The sequence below is a fragment of the Chlorocebus sabaeus genome, chromosome 9 (genome assembly GCF_047675955.1).
Source record: "Chlorocebus sabaeus isolate Y175 chromosome 9, mChlSab1.0.hap1, whole genome shotgun sequence".
Classification (NCBI taxonomy): domain Eukaryota; kingdom Metazoa; phylum Chordata; class Mammalia; order Primates; family Cercopithecidae; genus Chlorocebus; species Chlorocebus sabaeus.
In genome coordinates this window covers 92,268,806-92,289,266 of record NC_132912.1, presented here as the reverse complement: position 1 = coordinate 92,289,266, position 20,461 = coordinate 92,268,806, and the positions used below count along the sequence as shown (strand labels likewise).

The following is a 20,461-nucleotide window of genomic DNA, read 5'->3' as shown; positions in this document are numbered from 1 at the left end:
GTATTTTTAGTAGAGATGGGGTTCCTCCATCTCTGCTGGTCAGGCTGGTCTCAATCTCTTGACCTCAGGTGATCCGCCCGCCTTGGCCTCCCAAAGTGTTGGGATTACAGGTGTGAGCCACTGTGCCTGGCCTGGACATCTTTTTAAATGAACACATTGTACTAACATGCAAAGAATCAGGGAATTACTTCCAAGGACTTTCTTAAAAGTTCATCAAACTTTCTTTGGTTCTAAACTAGAGGGAGGTGGAATGAACTGGTTCAACAATAACTACTTCTATCAGGATAGGAACAAAAACAATCATCCGTATCTTGAAGGAATTTTTGTAAAATCATTTCTAACTCTTTCATTTCACAGCAGAAATTCAAGTCCCCAGTCTTACAAAAAGAGTACACCACATTCTCAACCTTGGCAACACCTTGTCCTTTGTGTGACCTGCTGTGGCTCAAGCCGTGAGCAGAGTCTACAGAACACAAAAATAAACATCTCTACAGGCCTGTGGAATTTGATGGGCGGCGTAATGTGGGGCAGACTGTGGGCCGAGTGCCAGGCCCTGTTGGTGAGCCCTCCTGGGGCCCACTCTGCAAAAGCAGAAAGAAGGGGCAAACCTGCCAGTGAATTTCTGTTGCCAACTTTGGACTGGTCTGGGGTCAGGGCCTAGGCATGCCCCTGTGTGCCCAGTGAGATAGATTCAGTTAGGGTTCTATGACTCCAGTGCTGGGAAGGCTAGTTATGGCGGTTAAAAAGATCAAAGAAAGGGTTTCTTGCTCCCATTCCTCAAGCTCCCTGTACCATTTCCTCATGTAATTTGAGAAATTATCCTGAACTAGAGAACTGGAGGGAAGTTTGTTCACTAACTGCTTATTGAGTCCCTGTTCTCTCCCAGGCATGATTCTAGGCACTAGAGATACAGTGGGGAGTGGGAGCCTCCAGGGTCCCTGCTCTTAGGGATCTCACACTCTGAGTGCAGAACTGTGCTCTTCTGCCTGCACTCTTACAAACACCAGTTCTCCATAGCACTCCATGACGTGAGGGGTTAATTTCTAGCTGACTGAAATAATGGACTCATTGCCCCTCCCATTTCAACAGCATGGCGGGTGGCAGTGATTACAGAGTGAGGGAAATATTGTGGTATGGACAGCAGCACTGTTCTCAATAACAGGCTCTCTAATGACGAACAAAAAGACTCTGAAATGCATCTCAAACTCCCAGGTTCTCCTTTGCAGCCAAGATGCCTCCGATATAATCTGACTTAATAATGCCATACTCTGTAAGAGTACAAAATTAGAATAAAAGAGTTCTACAGGGCACTGAGTTGGACACAAAAATTTATTCATGGAACTACACAAGTATTGAGCACCAACTTTATGCCAGACACTATACCCAACTTTATACCAGAATCCTATTACTGCAGAAAATGTAGTTTGGGGCAAGCTCCTGGTTATGAATTGCACATTCAGCAACTCAGAAGTAAGCATTTTTCTGATGTTGCCTAGAATCAGTGGCTCGGTGGATTAGGAGCTGAAAGGGTGGGAAAGAATTTTGCTTTCTACTGTCTGCCTTGTATGTGAATCACAAGTTGTACCGTTTTCTTCCTTTCTGTAGACCAAATACCATATAAATCACTCTGCTGTTTATTCTAAGTCTTATGTAAAGTGTTCCTGTCCTCAAAGCATCACACACAATGTAGAAGCTTTGGCAGTTTCTTTAGCAAAGGTCAGTGTTTCAGTTTAGTGCCCAAAGGTCTCTGACAAACATCCAAAAATTTCTGGTTGAAGTCAGTAATTATTTACTCCCGTTACCAGGATCTGCTTGAGGACTAAGCAGAGAGAAGCAGAAAGGAAAAATAAGCACATCAAAAAAAGCAGTCTTAGTCTCTCTTCTCCTGGAACAATATATATGTATTGTCTCATGGTACATGTGTAATGTCACTGAACAATAAAAATAAATAAATCTATTTCCAGTTGAAGGCATCTCCAGGATCCAGAGGCTCTAAGTGGATGAAAACAATTGGGTGCTTGGGCCAGAGACTGTGCAAGCCTAAGCAGAGAGAGAGGGTTTCCTTTAACTTCCCTCCCACGTTCAGTCCCTTTGGAACTCGAGTTTGCCCCTAGGATAGAAGTCTGTAAGGCTACCAGCTGGAACCCTTTGCTACACTGCTGTAAAGGCTGTGCAGAAAAAAATGTTGGAATTCTCTCATACTTGGAAAATTGCCCTTTAATACACGTGGTCTCCTCTCTGTTTCCCAGCCATAGGCCAGGATGTTAACTGGGGTGGGGTAGAGGCAGACATTTAATTCATGTTAAGAGGAGGTAATAACATGTGAAGTGATAGGGAGCCAAACTGTCGTTTTCTGAATATCCACAAGAGGCTTACATTTAGCAACATCGTTTAGCAAACACATGCCAGGCGCTGTTTAGTTGCTGGGGACACAGCATCCCACATGACAGTTATGGCTTCTACCAAGACACAGCTTAAAGGCTGAGGAGAGACGATGGTTTTTGCAGTGAACAAGAGCACAAGCTTTGACGTCAGACCTGAGGTAGAATTCTGGATACAGCATACCTTACTTTGTCCGTAAAATGGAGATTATAATACCTACCTCATAGGGTCGAGATGAAGATAACATGGAATAACATATAGCAGTGAATTCAGGGCCTGGTGGATTCAGTGCCCCTATAGTAATAATCATCGTTACTGTTATTACGTTGTGGCTTATTCTGTGTTCCAAGAGTCAGACCCTTGAGCTCTAAGTGCTGGCTGGTACCTCCATGACATGAATGCCATGCTCTGGTGTGCGCTGTTCAGAGAGAAGCTGGTTGTGTTAAATATTCTTCCTTTTCTGGTTATAATGGTTGATTTTCTTGCTTTGTGAAGGTTAGACCTCTCTGATGAAGATAAACTGCTTTCCATGTTTCTTTCAGCCGAATGGCCATTTACAAACTAGTGACAGTTATTTATGCTTTTATTTCTTATGACTTGAGGGGGTTCTCCCTGGTGAAGGCAGAACTTATCTCATTCATTTATTAGGCATTGAGTGAGCTCTTATTTTGAACCAGGCAGTGTGTTTGAAAGTGTGGAAGAAAGGAATTTGAAGGTAAAGGGAATAGCATGTAAAAAGATATAAAGCCTGAGTTTTTCAGTGAGTTGTAAGAAATTTATAGTGTAGGATAGGTGGGTGTGATAGTGATGGGCTAGGAGCGAGGCTGATATTTGGCTAAGGAGATGGTCATATTTATGGGCTGAATGTGGCTTCTGCTGAGGACTTCAAGGACCAGCCAATCCTCAGGCCAACAGATTATGGCTGAGGACACTGAGTTTCCATGATTAGAAATATTATCTGTGTGTTCCCCTCTTGCTTCTCTACAGAGACAGGAGTGAGTGTGTAGATCAAAGAGCTTCAAATGGGACACACTAAAGGCTACAAATGTACCCTAAAAGAGTACCTGCCCACTGCAGAGACAACAGTACAGTTTATTTAGAAATTTGGAAATCTTCTCTAGTGAGTTGTGGTAGTGTTGAAACTTACTTGTAAAGCAATATAGATATGAAAAACATTACAACTGATTTGTTCCTATAATAAATTTAAACTTCTTCATAAGCCTCCATTTTAAATGAAGGCAAGAGTGGGGAGTTTATTTTGCTGCTTTTGTCCTCTCTAAAAAACCTTTGCCTATTCCCAAGTTATAAAGATCTTTGCCCTCTGTTTTCTTCTATAAGTTTTACCGTTTTCTTTTACGTTTACATCTTCTAGCTATAGGTTTTGTATATAGAGTGACAATAAGACTCAAGATTCATTTTTCCCCATTTGAATAAATGTGTAGGTCATTATCTGAACTCTCTATTCTGTTCCACTAATATAATGTGCCAATATCACACTGTTTTGATTACTCTGGTTTTAGAACAAGTCTTGAAATCAGTTAGTGTAAGTCTTCAACCTTTGTTCTTTCTTTTAAAAATATTTTGGCCTTTCTAGGTGATTTTCAGTTCCATATACATTTTAGAATCAGCTTGTCAGTTTCCATTAAAAAAAAAAAAAAAAAAAAAAAAAGACTGCTGAGGCCAGGTGTAGTGACTTCTGCCTGTAATCCCAGCACTGTGGGAGGCCGAGGCAGAAGGATCGCTTGAGCCCAAAAGTTTGAGACCAGCCCGAGAAACATAGTGAAACCTCATCTCTACAAAAAAAAAAAAAATACAAAAATTGATTAGGCGTGGTGGTATGTGCCTGTAGTCCCAGCTGTTTGGGAGGCTGAGGTGGGAGAATCACTTGAGCCCAGGAGGTCAAACCTGCAGTGAGCCATGATAGTGCCACTGAACTCTGGCCCAGGTGACAGAGTGAGACCCTGTTTCAAGAAAATAATAAAAAAGAAATAAATTTAAAAGAAAAAATACCGGCCAGGTATGGTGGCTCACACCTGTAATCCCAGCACTCTGGGAGGCCAAGGCAGGTGGATACCTTGAGGTCAGGAGTTCGAGACCAGCCTGGCCAACATGGTGAAATTCCATGTCTACCAAAAATATAAAAATTAGCCAGGCATGGTTGTGGGCGCTTGCACTCCCAGCTACTCGAGAGGCTGAGGCAGGAGAATCGCTTGAACATAAGAGGTGGAGGTTACGGTGAGCTGAGATCGCGCCACTGCACTCCAGCCTGGGCAACAGAGCGATACTCCATCTCAAAAGAAAAAAAAAAAAGAAAAAGAAAAAAAAAAAAGAAATAATGCTGCTGGAATTTTGTTTGGGATTTCATTGAAACTATCAACTAACTTGGGTAGATATGACATCTTCCAAGTCTTCCAATCTATGAACAGGATATCTCTCTTTCTTTTTTAGGACTTTGTAAATTTTTCTTAGTGCTGTTTCATAGTTTTAGTGTAAAAATAATGCACATGTTATGTTGAATCTATTTCTTGGCATTTCATTTTTTTGAAGCTACTGTAAAGTGGTATTTAAAACTTTTTAATTTCTAATTATTCACTAATATAGAGAAATGCAATCAACTACAGAAGAAAAAATAATAAATTTCAACTCATCAAAAGTAATGTCTTCTGCTCTTCAAAATACACCACTAATAAATGAATAGGTAAGCCACAGAGTGGGAGAAAATATTTCTAACACGTATATCCACAAATAACTTGTATCTAGAATATATAAAGTATTCCTGTATCCCAATAATAAAAAACAGACCTCCTAGTAAAATATGGGCATAATACTTGAATAGACACTTCACAAAAAAGATATATGAATAGTTAATAATTATTGGAAAACTGATTAATATAATTAGTCGTTGGGGAAGTACAAATTAAAAGTACAGTGAGATACCATTTGATATCACTAGAATGACTGAAATTAATCACACTATCAATACCAAGTATTGCCGAAGTTGTGAAGCAATTGGAACTCTAATTTAGTACTGGAAATATCACATGACCACCTTTAAAAACAGTTTGGCACCTTCTTCTAAAGTTAACATATACATTTACCCTATGATTGGGCAGTTTCTTTCCTAGGGGTTTACTCAAGAGAATGAAAACATATGTCCACAAAAAGACTTGTACACTCATGTTCATAGAAGTTTTATTCATAATGTAAAACTGGAAACAACTGTAACAATTATCAACAAACGAATGAATAAACTCATTGTAGTGTATCCGTAACACATGCTAATATTCAACAATAAAAAGAATCAACTGCAGATACACACAACAAACTGAATGATTTCAAAACATTATCCTGAGTGAAAGAGGCCAGAAGCAAAGTAATCCATGTTGTTTGGTTCTATTTTTGTGAAATTCTTGACAGAATTCTATCTTGACAGAAAGCAATCTATATTGACAACTAATCTTTATTGACAGAAAGCAAATCAGTCGTATTCTGGTGCTAGGGCTGGTGAAGATTGATTGCAAGGGAGCATGAGGGAATGTTTGGGGATGATAAAAATGTTCCGTGTCTTGATTGTGGTGGTTGTGATTACATGAGTGATGCGTTTGTCAAAACTCTGAAATGTAGGCTTAAAATGGGCATGTTTTATTGTATGTAAGTTACACCTCAATTTAAAAATGTTTAACAGTCTTTCAAATTTAGTATTTTCATCTAAGATCAGCTTTCTTTGCATATTATTCAGCCAAATCTGAGGTTACTCTGATTATTAGGGTTGTTTCTCCCCTCTCTTGTGTTTATTCCTCCTTCTTCATGAGTGTGTCTGGTCTAGGGGAGAGCGCATGTCTCCTTGTGGTAGTGGTGGGGGAGGTGGTTAGCATGCAGGCCCTCTGGTGATTTTCTAAGTTCTCATTGGCCCATGCAGAGGTTTTCCTAGTATTGGTTACTGGGCATCCTGCTGGCCTCCTGAATGTCCATATAAATTGAAACTCATCTTGGTGCTCTCCAGGTGATGGCTTCTGTCCTCCTTGTGTACTTTGCTGCTGGGAACTTATGTTTTGTATTCTCCATATGGCCAGGGCCTGGAGGAATTCCCCACCTTTCTTGTTGTAGTTCTTAAGGGTCACCTATGGTTTCCATTTGGCTCAGCACATTTGCCATGGAATCCCTTTTCCCTTTTCTATGGCCCTCGCTCTCATCTCAGCTATTTTCCATGTCTCCATTGAGAACATGGGAGAATCCCCCCATCACTTCTGTGCCACCTAGGAGGTGAAGGACTGTCAGTGGGCACTCTGTTTCTCTCTGCTTAGACAGAAGGGACTGGTGAAGTTGTGTCTTCCCACAGTTATACACGGCACACATAGCACAGGCCTCCTTATTGGCACTTCTCCCTCAGCTACCTAGGTTAAGGGAAAACTCTCTCTTCACCATACCACATACCTGTCTGGGCCAAGACTTAGGGAGCGGGAGATATAGTCCTTAAGAAACCTGGGCAGCTCATCACCCTTCCTTTAAAATCCGTTTCTCTTTCCTCTCAGGGTAGGCTTGTACTTTCCCTTTCTGTGTGGTGGGAATGTCCCCTATAACACAATCCCATGATTCCTTGCCTGTGGATGCATTTATTCTGCATGGGGCTTATGTCTCATTCCCTACAGCAATAGGCTTCTTGACTTAGCCTTAATGACATAAGGGAACATTTAAAGGAACCTGGCTTACCAGAAAGGGGTAATACATCAGAAGATTTTTTTTAAAAAATTACCTGTAGTATAGGAATATTTTAGAAATACCTAAAAAAAAGGAGACTGGCAAATTTCATGATTCTTAAGCAATAACAAAGAGGAATTGTCTCTACTTTGAGTTATTAAGTAAACAAAAAGCAAAGTTAATTAGAATTTTACTGAGAGTGCTTACCTGTACCAGTTAACTTACATATTAGGGAAGATGTAGTTAGTAGTCATCTGGTTTAGAAGACAGGCATCAGTAATTCAATATCCTGATTTTATTAATGAGGAAATAGCAGCAGAAAGGAAGTGATTCATACAGGGTCACTGGGACTCAGCCCAAATGCCCACCGTTGGTATTTTCCCATCATACTCTATCTCTTTTGTGGCTACAGACCAATTTATAAGGTAAGAATACAGCTAAAGGTGAAGGTGCTGGAAATAGAAGGAGTCAAGGAAGGAAAGAACAAGGGAAAGTCAATATTGGAGGCCTTCCAAAACAAGTGGTTCTAAGAATACTCTTCCCTTTATTCTAGTTGCTTACTGACTATAAGAAATTTGTAGGTTTTCTAGTGATAAAAGGAGTCTCTTCAGAAAACTTTACTGTAGGCAACATGAAAGAGTTGCCTCACAAATGGAGTGCTTTACTGCAATGTTACTGAATGTTAGCAAGAATTTTTTGCAAATGATTTTTTTTTTTAAAAAAGCAAAGAAGATAAAATGAAATTGAGAATACATCCCAACTTACACTGTAAGGAGTAATCTTAGAAGAACATCATCATATAGTACTTCTTTCATCTCAGAAAATTTTTCTGAAGCCAGAATACTGTTCCGTTTGATGAGTAGAATTCATCAGTGGTTGATGTCAAAATAATATGAATCGGAGGCTGATTAGTAAAACAAAGAGTTGCAAGATGGTAAATGCTTCCCTTGCTTATAGTTTTGGGCTGGGGTGCAGTGGCGTGATTTCGACTCACTGCAACCTCCATCTTCTGGGGTTCAAACAATTCTCATGCCTCAGCCCCACAAGTAGCTGGGATTACGGTGTGCGCCACCACGCTCAGCTGATTTTTGTACTTTTTATAGAAATGGGGTTTCACCATGTTGGCCAGGCTGGTCTCAAACTCCTGACCTCAAGTGATCCTCCCACCTCAGCCTCCCAAAGTGCTGGAATTACAGGTGTGAGCCACCGTGCCCGGCTGCAATACTATTAACTTAATAAAAGACCTGGCCATTGTATTTGTCTATTATCAGGTGGGTTAATTATTTACAAGAATGCTCAGGTTAATGTTGTGGGAGAACTTCAGACTGCTTCAAAGTCTCCAGGAAGCAAGGTTTGCCCTGTCTAACCTGCACATTTCTTCTGAATATGTATAAATCTATTAAATGACCTGTTTTGAAAGAAACTCACATGCGTTGTTTTGTGAACAGCCGTATACCCTTGTGATAACCTTGTCGGCTTCTCCCCCCTTCCTTTTGTTGTGGTCACTCACATGAATGGTGCTTAAGCATTAGCATTGCTTGGACATCTTGTTGACAGAAACACCAGTAACAATTTTGAAATCTCAGAGCGGATGGACAAGTGCACCATCCAGTCAGCCAGAGCTACTTGTCTCCATTCACACTCACATGCAGTGTTGTCAGGGGAGTCCGTTCACTTCTCTGAGCTTCGGTTTCACCACTGAGGAAGAGGGAAAGACAGCATTTATCTCTGAGGATGGTGAAGATCAAATGCGCTTACTCATGAGAAATTGTCACTAATAGTATTGCATACAAATGGTTGCAGAGAGGCTCTTTCTCCCCACCCTGGTGTCCCATGAGGATGTTCCTTGTCCCCTGGTTTTACCCAGGTTGACTCTGTGACTTACAACAGACCTTTGTTCATCATGCTATCACCACGGCTATGTTGGAATGATTATTTAAATTTTTTATTTGGATTTATACAATTGCGTTTTTGGGATATCTTATCAAATCAGTTCTTAACTTATTACATGTGGAAATGCCAAACAGAGGATGCTCACCTAAAACAAATGAAAAGGGAATCATGTGAGTTTAGCAGCAGCAAAGTAAAAATTAATGATGCTTAATATTTTTGTAAAGAAACAGAACATTTTATTTTGCCAGGGGCTTGTTGCCTACAGTGTGTCCGCTACTGAATAATCACCTCATTTTCAATGTGCCATATCAATAAATGATAGCTATTTTCAGTCCTTGAGAAACTGTACAAAAGAGACTTTTGTGCTCACCAAAGGAATAGACCTGAAATATCTATTTAAGAAAATTATATGTAAAATGATATTTAACACAGTTTTGGAAATGAATAATAATCATGCCAGCTCAATTGTATTCCTTTTCACATATTCTTCCTGCTTTTTGTGACAATTACAGGCATACAACTTTTACAGAAGCTTTACATAGCTTCCCTCACAAAGTATATGAGGGTCTTTTCTTGGCTTTAACATTGCACCATGATGGTTTTCCGTATTACAATATTATCTTCCTGTTTATAATTGTAGTGAATTGCACTCTTCCATTTGTTGAACATGTCATAATTCTCCAGACACTTCCTGGTTGTTAAACATTTAGGTTGCTTCTGTTTTATGTATTATTGTTAATGCAGCTATTATTTTTTTTGCCCATAGTGGCTTCTCTTACATTGTTTTCTTAGGATAGCCTCCCAGAAATAGAATCGCTGTTGAAAGAATGTGGATACCTTTCCAATTCATGATCCATCACATTATGTTTCTTTTTTAAAGGGCTGTTGCACAGCTCTGGCTGTTTCAGTCTTCTTTCATAGCATAGGGCGGCACTAAGGATGGTCCTTATACCAGATGTTTATGGACAGGTGGATGTATAGTCTTACACTGGAAAACAGCTTAACCTTGGGGTTTATTTAAATGGAAAAGCCTAAGAAGAAGCTAGGACTATACCAAGGCAGAAGTTCCTAAGTTGTGCCTTTTTTTACTGATACAACTGATGGTATCACATCGTAACACTTGGCAGCTAATTGTGTCTAACTGGTGAGTTATTCCATTGTGTGTGTGTGTCACAGGTGTAGGTAGACTCTTGAATGCTGGTTCTATTGGAATTGAGAGAAAGAGAAGGTGCTAGGCATAAAACGTACCATAAACGTGACTCACATGGCTGTTTAAAAAGCTTTGATTTATGTTAGCACAGTATGGGCAGAAGTTGAAAATCTTACTGCCTCCAGGGGCCTGGCAGGTAGAGCACACAGGAACTGCACACAAATGTGTGCAGGACAGGGTGTCAGGGATAGGGTAAAGCGGAAGTGCAGGCCTTGTCTGAAAGGGGGCACTGCTGCTTGGCTCCATCTCATGGCTGCCACAAGGGAATGCAGCCCAACGTATTTTTAGAGCTTGCAGTTTTTCAAAAGAATTTGAAAATTTGAATAGTATCTGATCTTTACAAGTGCCAACTAATGTAAACATTTAAAAAACACTGTAGGCATAATGAAAGTGTCCTGAAGCTTGATTGGCTCGTTGCTGCCAGTTTGTGGGTGCTCTCATTTGACTATAGCTATGATCCTGTGAAGTAGGCCAAAGGTAATTTTTTATACAAACAAGGAAGGCTTAGAAGTTATTGTTCAACAGTTCATGAACTGTGCCTGTCCCACTAGGATGTGAGCTTTATGAAAGCAGGGCTATTGTCTCTTTTCTGCAATGCTCATAGCCCAGCTCCTAGAATAGTTTCTGGTGCATATTGGACACCCAATAAATATTGAATTAATGAGTGATGAACAAATGAAAAGAGGTTAAATCACATGGCAAATAATATCTACATTTATGTGCCAGGTATTCCTCATGTTTTTTCTCATTTTAATATATACAACATTTTGTGAAAGTAAAATTATTACCTCCATTTTATGGGTAAGTAAACTGAGGCTCAGAGACACAAAGTAATTTGCTTGAATTCATATAACTCTTAAGATGCAGAGTCAGAACCCAGATCTTCCAACTGGGTCTTGGCTCATTGACTTTGTCCTCAAACTAGCTTCTTTCATGGTTAAGAGGTGGCTGCTATAGATCCAGTTATTACATCCGGAATCTACAGGAAGAAGAGGGGCTTGTTTCTTCCTCGTATCTTTTCTTAAGAACAGAGAAACATTTCCCAGAGGCTTCTCTCCATAGGTCATTGGCTAGATACTTCCCATTCTGTGCCTCATCACTCACTGACATGGAAATGGGAGACCAGTCCAAAACCTGTCCCTGAACCAAGGGACTGGGCCCAGATGGCCACTGGAGAGAGCAGCTAAGAGTTGAATGCTAACAAAGCCAGGGTTATGATGGAATAGAGGAAGGGATGGACTACCAGCTCTGTCTGCTGCAGCAGGCTGTGTGTGAAAGCAAAAATACAGGTATGGTAGATCTTTTAAAATAAGAGTTTTTCCTTGAGCGTTTCATTTTGTGGAAGAAAGTAGGTGACTGTTAAAGCTACTTATTCATGACACAAAGTTATGTTTCGGAAAAACTTACTCTGAAGCTCCAGAGTGTTAGAGACACCTTTAGAGGGTTGGTTTTGCTCTGAAATTTCACAGCTGGTCAAGTCAGTGACCTACAAGAATGTTTCAGGGAAATACCAAGGGTACCATTTAAAGAACTGCATTTATAGCTACGTCAGGCTGCAATTCACATCATCCTACTGGTGTGTCATCAATAAGAATTATGTGTATAATTAGACAAAAATGTTTATGAATTTATACCAAGGAATAAAGAAGTGTAGTAGAAGCAGTGCAAGACATTGGTTAGGAAGACTGGCCTTGGAATCAGACCAAGGTTCATAACCCATTTCTGCTGCTTCATTATCTAAAGAATAATAAGGCAAATTACTTAATCTCTTTAACTTGAGTTTCTTTACCTATAAGATAAGGATAATAATATCTACTCTTTATGGTTCTTGTAAGGATTAAATGAGATACTATCTGTAGTGATGCTTGCTAGAAGCTTGGCCTGTGGCAAGTGCTTTGTTAACAGCAGCTCTGTATCACTGTTATTTTCACTTAGCGCCAACACCAGTATTTTGGCTATTACTCAATCCCCAGGCCAGTGTTTTGCAATATTATAATTTCCAGTAATAACTTTTTTTTCTTTATCAATAGGTTTAGTATTTATGCCAGTATTGGTCTCCCGATACTTTTGATAGATTTATAATTTCATATGTACACTTAATCACCTTTGTCAGTCTCCCCAAAGTCACAAGATGGTTAACAGCATGACGATGAAGACCTGAGGCTTCAAAAGGAGCAAACCTAAGTGATGTATGTGGGAATCATTCTTGTTGCCTTAGCCTCACTACCCCTGCTCTGTATGCACTCTCTGAAATCATAAGCCACCAATTTGTTTCATCTTCAAAGATGCACACTTACAAATTTCTGTTATGAGCCATTTTCTTGAGAAAGTTGTGGTCTTAAAGTAAATGCTTTTTATTAGGCAATTTGTTTTGCCTGTAATTTACCAGGTGGTACATAGTCTTTGTTCATCAAATAATCCACACATTGTCATAGTTGAAATGACATTTCATTTAATTAATGTTAGGATTTCTTCTGGTGATCACAATAAAATTACAAAAGCAACTGGGTAATTTGCTCAATTCTGTAGAAGAAGTAGGTGTTGAAACTCTTATTTTTCCTCTCAAAAAATTCATCCCTGACTGTAATTAAGAAGCCTGTTTGACAAGCCATGGAATACCTTAAGAAGCACCTGATCCCACAGTTTCTATGAGGCCAGAATCCCGAAATAGCTTAGCTGGGTCCTAAAATTTGTTAAATTTTAATTTAGACAAATTAACAAATTTTTTTTATCTTGGTTTGTTTTATTACTTTATATCTCAGGGAGTTTTCCTATCTAGAGAACAGATAAATATTTGCCAATATTTTCACCTAGGTTTTTAACTACTTCTTTTTTTTTTTACATTTATTGATTTATCTGGAAGGTCAAGAGCTAAATGGAGAGTTGAACAGAATGTGGTAAATAATACTTTTTTTCTTCACTAATCTTTTTATTTTACCTTATTTGGATTGTATTAAAATATTATATACTAGTTTCTGGGCTCCCTACTTTGTCTCATTTATTTGTCATTCTCTTCTTACTTCAATTACACACTTAAAAATTTATAGCATTTTAAAATATGCCAAGAAGTTGCTGTCAGACTCATTCTGTATAATAATTAGGCTATGTTATAAGCTGTTGTAACAGAGAGACTCCAAAATACAGAGACACAAATAAAATGGAAGCTTATTTATCTTTTGTGTAACAGTGTAGAGATGTGCAGAGTCCAGAGTAGGAGGGCAGGTCTCCCCAGAGTCATCTGGGGACCAAGGCTTCTTCTGTCTTGTAGCTCTTCAGCCCCTAGACTGATGTCCTGGTCTGTGTGGTTGAAGTGATTTCATATCCACATCCATCTTCCAGTCAGTTGGAAGAGGGTGCTGGAAGTCCTTGAAAAGTACCTTTGCCTTTGAGTTGATGAACCAGAAGTGGCACACATGACTTCTGCTCACATCCCTTTAATGGAGACTACACTTTATTGCCACAACTACCTTCAAGAGAGGCTAGGGAAAAATGGTATCAAATAGAGTAGACATGCATTTGACTACAATTTGAGAGGGTCTATTATATTTTTTAAAAAGAAAGTATGTACCAAGGACAGCAAATAGTCTGCCCCAGTCTAGTATTCATAGTTACAAATACTCATATTTAATAGGAAAGTAATAATCATGTTTTACCAAGTGAAGAAAAATTAACCTTTGGACATAGCAATAAGATATAAATATGTCCTGATTTTTGGTTTTAGATGGCGAGTAACCCATGTGCCAGGTAGCGTTCTATGCCAACCTTGAATGCCAACAGGAGGTCACTGGACAGCAAACTCTTCCAAGATCATAACTTGGCTGTTGGAGCAACCTGGAAAAGAAGAAAAAAGAAAAACGATGGCAAAAGTAAATAGAGCTCGGTCTACCTCCCCTCCAGATGGAGGCTGGGGCTGGATGATTGTGGCTGGCTGTTTCCTTGTTACCATCTGCACCCGGGCAGTCACAAGGTAGGTAGGATTTCCTTCTTGACTTATTAAGATGACCTGGCCTGTCTTTTCTTTTAAATCTGCTTCATTCTGTTTCTGAACCCATCATTGTGAAGATATGTGTGTGTGCATGTGGTGTGTGTATATTTCCATTGACTGCTCAGGTATTGTTTCCTTTGCAAAGTATGTGATTCTCTGACACTTATGAGTCCCAGATAGTGGTCTTTTCTATCATATCTGATATTTAAACCTGGAGTCTTAGGACAGTTTTAGGCCAATGCTGTGACTATTCCAGTCATTCATTTTCATAAGCAGCTCTAGAAGATGTGAAAGGATGTAACATTTATTTCTTTTCACTCTTCATCTTCCACTCTTCATTAATAGGAAATAGTGAAAACTCATCACATATGAAATAGCATGGGAAATGTCCTACAGTATTTTCATAATGAAATCACTTTTCTGGGGATTTTAAAGAATTGGTAAATGCACACCTGAGAAGGTAAGTTAGCTTAAGCCGGCATAGCTCCAGGGGAGGGTAAGATCATTTCTACAAATGTGTTTCTCCAGAATTTTTAACTCTTTCATCTTAATGATAAATCTAAATTAAGATAGATCTTATTCATTAAAGTTTTACAAAGCTAATAGGATGTGTGATCTATAATTCATAAATCAAGAAAAACACTATGGGCAAACTGATGACAAGAGATCATAATCATAATGGTGTGATATGGCTTTAAGTCTAGGGGTGAGGAAAAGGGGTTCCAGGTGACAAGAGTATGATTATAAAGTTTACAGTGGATGTGTGAATGTATCACACAGAGTTAATCTTACACAGGGTTAGGGTCTATATTCATCCCAGAAAGGATAAAACTTGTAAGGCCAAAATAATCCTGGAAAACTCCTTTGCTCTCTAGGGCTCATTAAACCCCTGGAAACTTAAAACCTAGAATTTAAATTATTTTGCTTTATTTTGCATTTTGGCTCTTGTGGTGAAGGCTGACTTCTAGGTTGAAGGAGAGCACAAACATAGATACAGGGATTCTCTCATTCTTGCCTGCTCTCTTCTCCCTCTTACTTTTCTCCAAAGTCACAGTGTTGAATATGCTTAAGTTAGATGCATGTATGTTAGGACTCATCCATCTCATTTATATTTGGAGTAAATATGCATTTGAAGTCTACATGTGTTAGCTCTTTCCTCTACAGGTGCTTTCATTCAAATGGAAATCTTTATTTCTCTCCTCTGGCAGCAGACCCTTACAAGAAAGTAATTTGGACTAATTATTTGATGGCATCATCAATAGAGGCATCAATGTCCCTCCCATAGCAAAGATACAATGCAGGATAGAATAAGATGTTTATCTTTGCTACAGTAAGGTTGGTTGATTGTGTGTCATGATAAACTACAGATTTGTTCAAAATAATATAATTGATGCTGAGTGATTTTATGCTGTTGATGGGAATATAAATTTGTCCAGCTATTGTGGAAGACAGTGTGGTGATTCCTCCCTCACCTAGAACCAGAAATACTATGAAGTGTGTTTTTTTTGTTATTGTTGTTTGTTTTTGTTTTTGTTTTGTTTTTGTTTTTGTTTTTGTTTTTTGAGACAGAGTCTCCCTCTGTTGCCCAGGCTGCAGTGCAATGGTACAATCTCCACTCACTGTAACCTCCTCCTCCCAGATTCAAGCAATTCTCCTGCCTCAGCCTCTCAAGCAGCTAGGATTACAGGTATCTACCACCATGCCAGGCTAATTTTTGTATTTTTAGTAGAGACAGGGTTTCACCATGTTGGTCAGGCGGGTCTCGAACTCTTGACTCAGGTGATCCACCCGCTTCAGCCTCCCAGAGTGCTGGGATTACAGGTGTGAGCCACTGCGCCGGGCTGAATTGTAATTCTTAAGAAAACCTCTGTAAGAGGAATTGGGATACAATTATCCCTTTGGCATTGTGACTTCTCATCACTGATATGACAGCTCCCTGGACATTAAGAAGTCTAGATTATGATTCTATAATATGAGTCTATAAAACTCATCTAATAGGCCAGGCGTGGTGGCTCACACCTGTAATATCAGCACTTTGGGAGGCTGAGCCGGGTGGATCACGAGGTCAGGAGATCAAGACCATCCTGGTTAACACGGTGAAACCCTGTCTCTACTAAACAAAACACAAAAAGTTAGTCAGGTGTGGTGGTGGGTGCCTCTAGTCCCAGCTGCTTAGGAGACTGAGGCAGGAGAATGGTGTGAATCCGAGACGCAGAGCTTGGAGCTGAGATCGCGCCACTGCACTCCAGCCTGGGTGATAGAGCGAGACTCCATCTCAAAACAAACAAACAAACAACAACAAAAAACTCATCTATATTATGAGTCTTGTGTTCTGGGTTTAAAGAAGTTGTGGAGTTAAAAGGAATCCTTTTTATCTTAGTCCTTCGTATAGAAGCTCCCATCATTCCCATGATGAGAGAGTTCTGGAAGTGGGCACAATGCTTTAGAAGGTGGGATCATGCTGGAATCTTAGGGGTAGTTGAGTCTTCATGATGAAGTTGCACTTTTGTGGAGTTGCCCATAGTGCTTTTCAATGAGATACTAAGATAAGTCTCCCAATCATATAGTCTCATGTGAGCCTTGTGATTTATTCACCCTCTATTTAATAGATTAGGACACTGATGCTCAGAAAGATTGACTTGCCTACGTTTATTTTATTTTTATTTTTATTTTTTGAGATGGAGTTTCACTCTTATTGCCCAGGCTGGAGTGCAGTGGCATGATCTCAGCTCACTGCAACCTCTGCCTCCCGGATTCAAGTGATTCTCTTGTCTCAGCCTCCTGAGTAGATGGGATTACAGGCGCGTGCCACCATGCCCAGTTAATTTTTTGTATTTTTAGTAAGATGGGGTTTACCATGTTGGCCAGGATGGTCTCGAACTCCTGACCTTAGGTGATCTGCCCGCCTTGGCCTCCCAAAGTGCTTGGATTACAGGGGTGAGCCACCGTGCCCAGCCTACATTTCTTTTTGTCTAGCAGGACAGAGTTGGACTGGAATTCTAGTTTTTTGTTTTGTTTTGTTTTGTTTTTTACTTCTCATCTTATTTGTCACTGTACATACATTCATAATCCATTGACTCTTGAAACACACACACACACACACACACACACACACACACAAACACAGAAACCACTATGGTCTTTCCAATACATAATTCAATAGCTTCCTAAACTATTCTCATACTTATACCACACTTCTACCTGCCCCTGCATACACACTACAAACACACAAACTTACACATACACACACAAACACGCAAACTCTGCAGCTTATCCTTTGGAACAACTGTGTATTACAAGACATGGGTTTTTGTTTTTTGTTTTTTGTTTTTTTAAAATGGTTATGGGAGTCATTGTATTAACATGGGCAACTTCTTAATACCCAGTGAGCTGTCATATCAGCGATGAGAAGTCATAGTACCAAGGGAATAAATGTCTCCAAATTCCTCTTACAGAGACCCTCTTAAGAATCACACTTCAGACTAAGGAACCTAGGAACCAAGCAATTAATTATCTTTTCTTCTCATAAAATGTATATCTTAGTGCAAAATTTTTCCATAGGAGAAATTGCAGAGGAACAGGTATTCCTGAGTGCTCCTCAAATTTTCTCCTTACTTTCCACAGTGTTTTACTTTAGTGTAAACTTCTTAGGCTTGCCCCTCCTCTGACATACCACAGACAAATAGGAAAAAGTTAAACACATCTTACTTGCACAACTTTTTTCCAGTAAGATCAAAAGTTAACTCAGGATCCTAAAGTGGTTTGTTAACTCACCCTACATTGCAATTTATAGGAAGAGGATAATCCATCCTGATTTACCATCACCCCATGATTCTTTCTATTCTTTGAAATTCAGGATTGGATACATTTTAAGAACTTAAAAACTGTTTAAAAGTGTCAGGAATAATCACTAATAATGCCTCTTTACCACCTTGTTCCCAACCAAATCCTAATTAAGCAAAGCTCTTCAGTATGTGAACAGTAAAGGCAATTTATTCTATCTGCTTAATATTAAGCTGTATCCAAGTATGAATTTGATGATGAATCGAAAGGCAAAATCAGTTCACTCCAGAAATACCTTCCGGTGGTAGAATGCCTGTCACTTTAGTCGTTTCCTTAATCATAGTTGGTGCGCTTATGCCAAATCTTTCAATTGGATAACTAAGGGAGCTTAACTCTTAAATCCTCTGTACCTCAAAAAAGAAGTAAGTAGATGGTTCCAAAGTGCCTGTTACTGTTATTTTTCAGACAGGTAAATAGACCCAAAGGTCAAATTGTCATACTTCTGTCTGTAGAAGAACCATGAAGAGAATGAAGCTCATAGACGCCCAATTTTGTGTTATCCCTTGCCCAATCTAACATGTTTGATTGAAAACTCCTGCCTCGTTTGACCAGCGGTATATGGGCTAATGAATATTGGATTCAATTGGTGATGAAACTGGAGGAGATTCTAATAACAGCTGCTGAGATTTGGCAGCACTATAAGCAATTTCATCTTTATCAACAGCAGATGGATGCTGGTTCTTTAAAGAAGAAAAAATTTGCTAATCCCTCTGTCTGAAAAAGAACTTCTATAGTACGCACCTATCTACAAGTAAATAAACAAACCTCCTAGGCGGAACCCAGGTCATCCACACATGCTAACATCTTTCATTATTGATCCTCAGGGACACAGTGGATGTTCTACAGAGTTTTCCAGGCCCTTCTCCATCTTTAGGATATAACTTAGGACACCACAATCACAATCAGACTTGGGGTAAATATGTTTATACTGCTGCTCTCAGTTTCCACTAAGCAAATTACAATAACATTACAGTCTGAATATTTTTGAAAAAGGCACAGGGGGAGAGATCTTTGCTCCAAAAAGAAATGGCAGCTAAAGCAGGATGGAATAAAGGGTGCTTAGTTCAGAACATTCTGGCTAATTCAGTGTTCTGTGTAAAATTAAGTACATGTGTTCTCTGCCTTAAAAAAAAAAAATGTAGTAACTGGTTGTACATAAAAATATTCAATAAAGATTGAAAAAAAGAATCACACTTCATGGTATTTCTGGTTCTAGGTCTTTGAGGAATCACCGCACTGTCTTCTACAATGGTTGAACTAATTTATATTCCTGTGAATAGTGTAAAAGTGTTGCTATCTCTCTGCCGCCCTGGCAGCATCTGTTGTTTCTTGACTTTTTAATAATCACCATTCTGACTGGTGTGAGATTGTATCTCATTGTAGTTTTGATTTGCATTTTTCTAATGATCAGTGATGTTGAGCTTTTTTTCATATGTTTGTTGGCTGCATAAGTGTCTTCTTTTCAGAAGTATCTGTTCATGTCCTTTGCCCACTTTTTAATGGGGTTGTTTGTTTTTTTCTTGTAAGTTTGTTTAAGTTCCTTGTAGATTCTGGATATTAGACTTTTGTCAAATGGATAGGTTGCAAAAATTTTCTCCCATTCTGTAGGTTGTCTGTTCATTCTGATGATAGTTTCTTTTGCTGTGCAGAAGCTCTTTAGTTTAATTAGATCCTATTTTTCAATTTTTGCATAGAAATACCATTTGACCCAGCAATCCCATTACCAGGTATATACCCAAAGGAATATAAATCATACTATTATAATATAAAGATATGTGCACACATATGTTCAGTACAACCCTATTCATAATAGCAAAGACATGGAATCAACCCAAATGCCCATCAGTGATAGACTGGATAAAGAAAATGTGGTACATATGCACCACTATGTATGTACTATGCAGCCATAAAAAGGAATAAGATCATGTCCTTTGCAGGGACATGAATGGAGCTGGAAGCCATTATCCTCGGGAAGCTAACACAGGAACAGAAAACCAAACACTCCGTGTTCGCAATCATAAGTGGAAGCTGAACAATGAGAGCACACGGACACAGGAAGGGGAACAACACACACTGGGGCCTGTCTGGGTGGGGGAGTGGGAAAAGGGAGAGCATCAGGAACTTAGCTCCAAAGAGATTAATAACCTCTTATCCCACACAAGCCTAGAAAGTAGTGTGTACTGCACACCTAGACTGTATCATATTACCTATTGCTCCTAAGCTATAAGCCTGTACAGCATGTTACTGTATGATACTGAATACTGTAGGCAATTGTAACACAATGGTAAGTGCTTGGGTATATAAACACAGAAAAGGTACAGTAAAAATATGATACTATAATCTTATGAGGTCACCATTGTATATGTAGTCTATTGTTGATCAAAATGTCATTATGTGGTACATGTCTGCATTTTATAATGAGGGTAAATCCAATGAAGCATTGTTCACTT

General features: G+C 39.2%; 1 protein-coding gene across 2 annotated transcripts in view; it reads left to right on the top strand.

The window, feature by feature from the left end:
• SLC16A12 (solute carrier family 16 member 12) overlaps positions 1-20,461 on the top strand; it is a 100,464-nt gene that overhangs the window by 56,918 nt on the left and 23,085 nt on the right. For both annotated transcript variants that reach the window (XM_007963504.3, XM_073019166.1), the window contains exon 2: positions 13,905-14,150. In XM_007963504.3, the coding sequence (XP_007961695.3) occupies positions 13,951-14,150 (200 nt within the window). In that variant the 5' untranslated portion in view covers positions 13,905-13,950. The remainder of the gene's footprint in view (positions 1-13,904; positions 14,151-20,461) is intronic.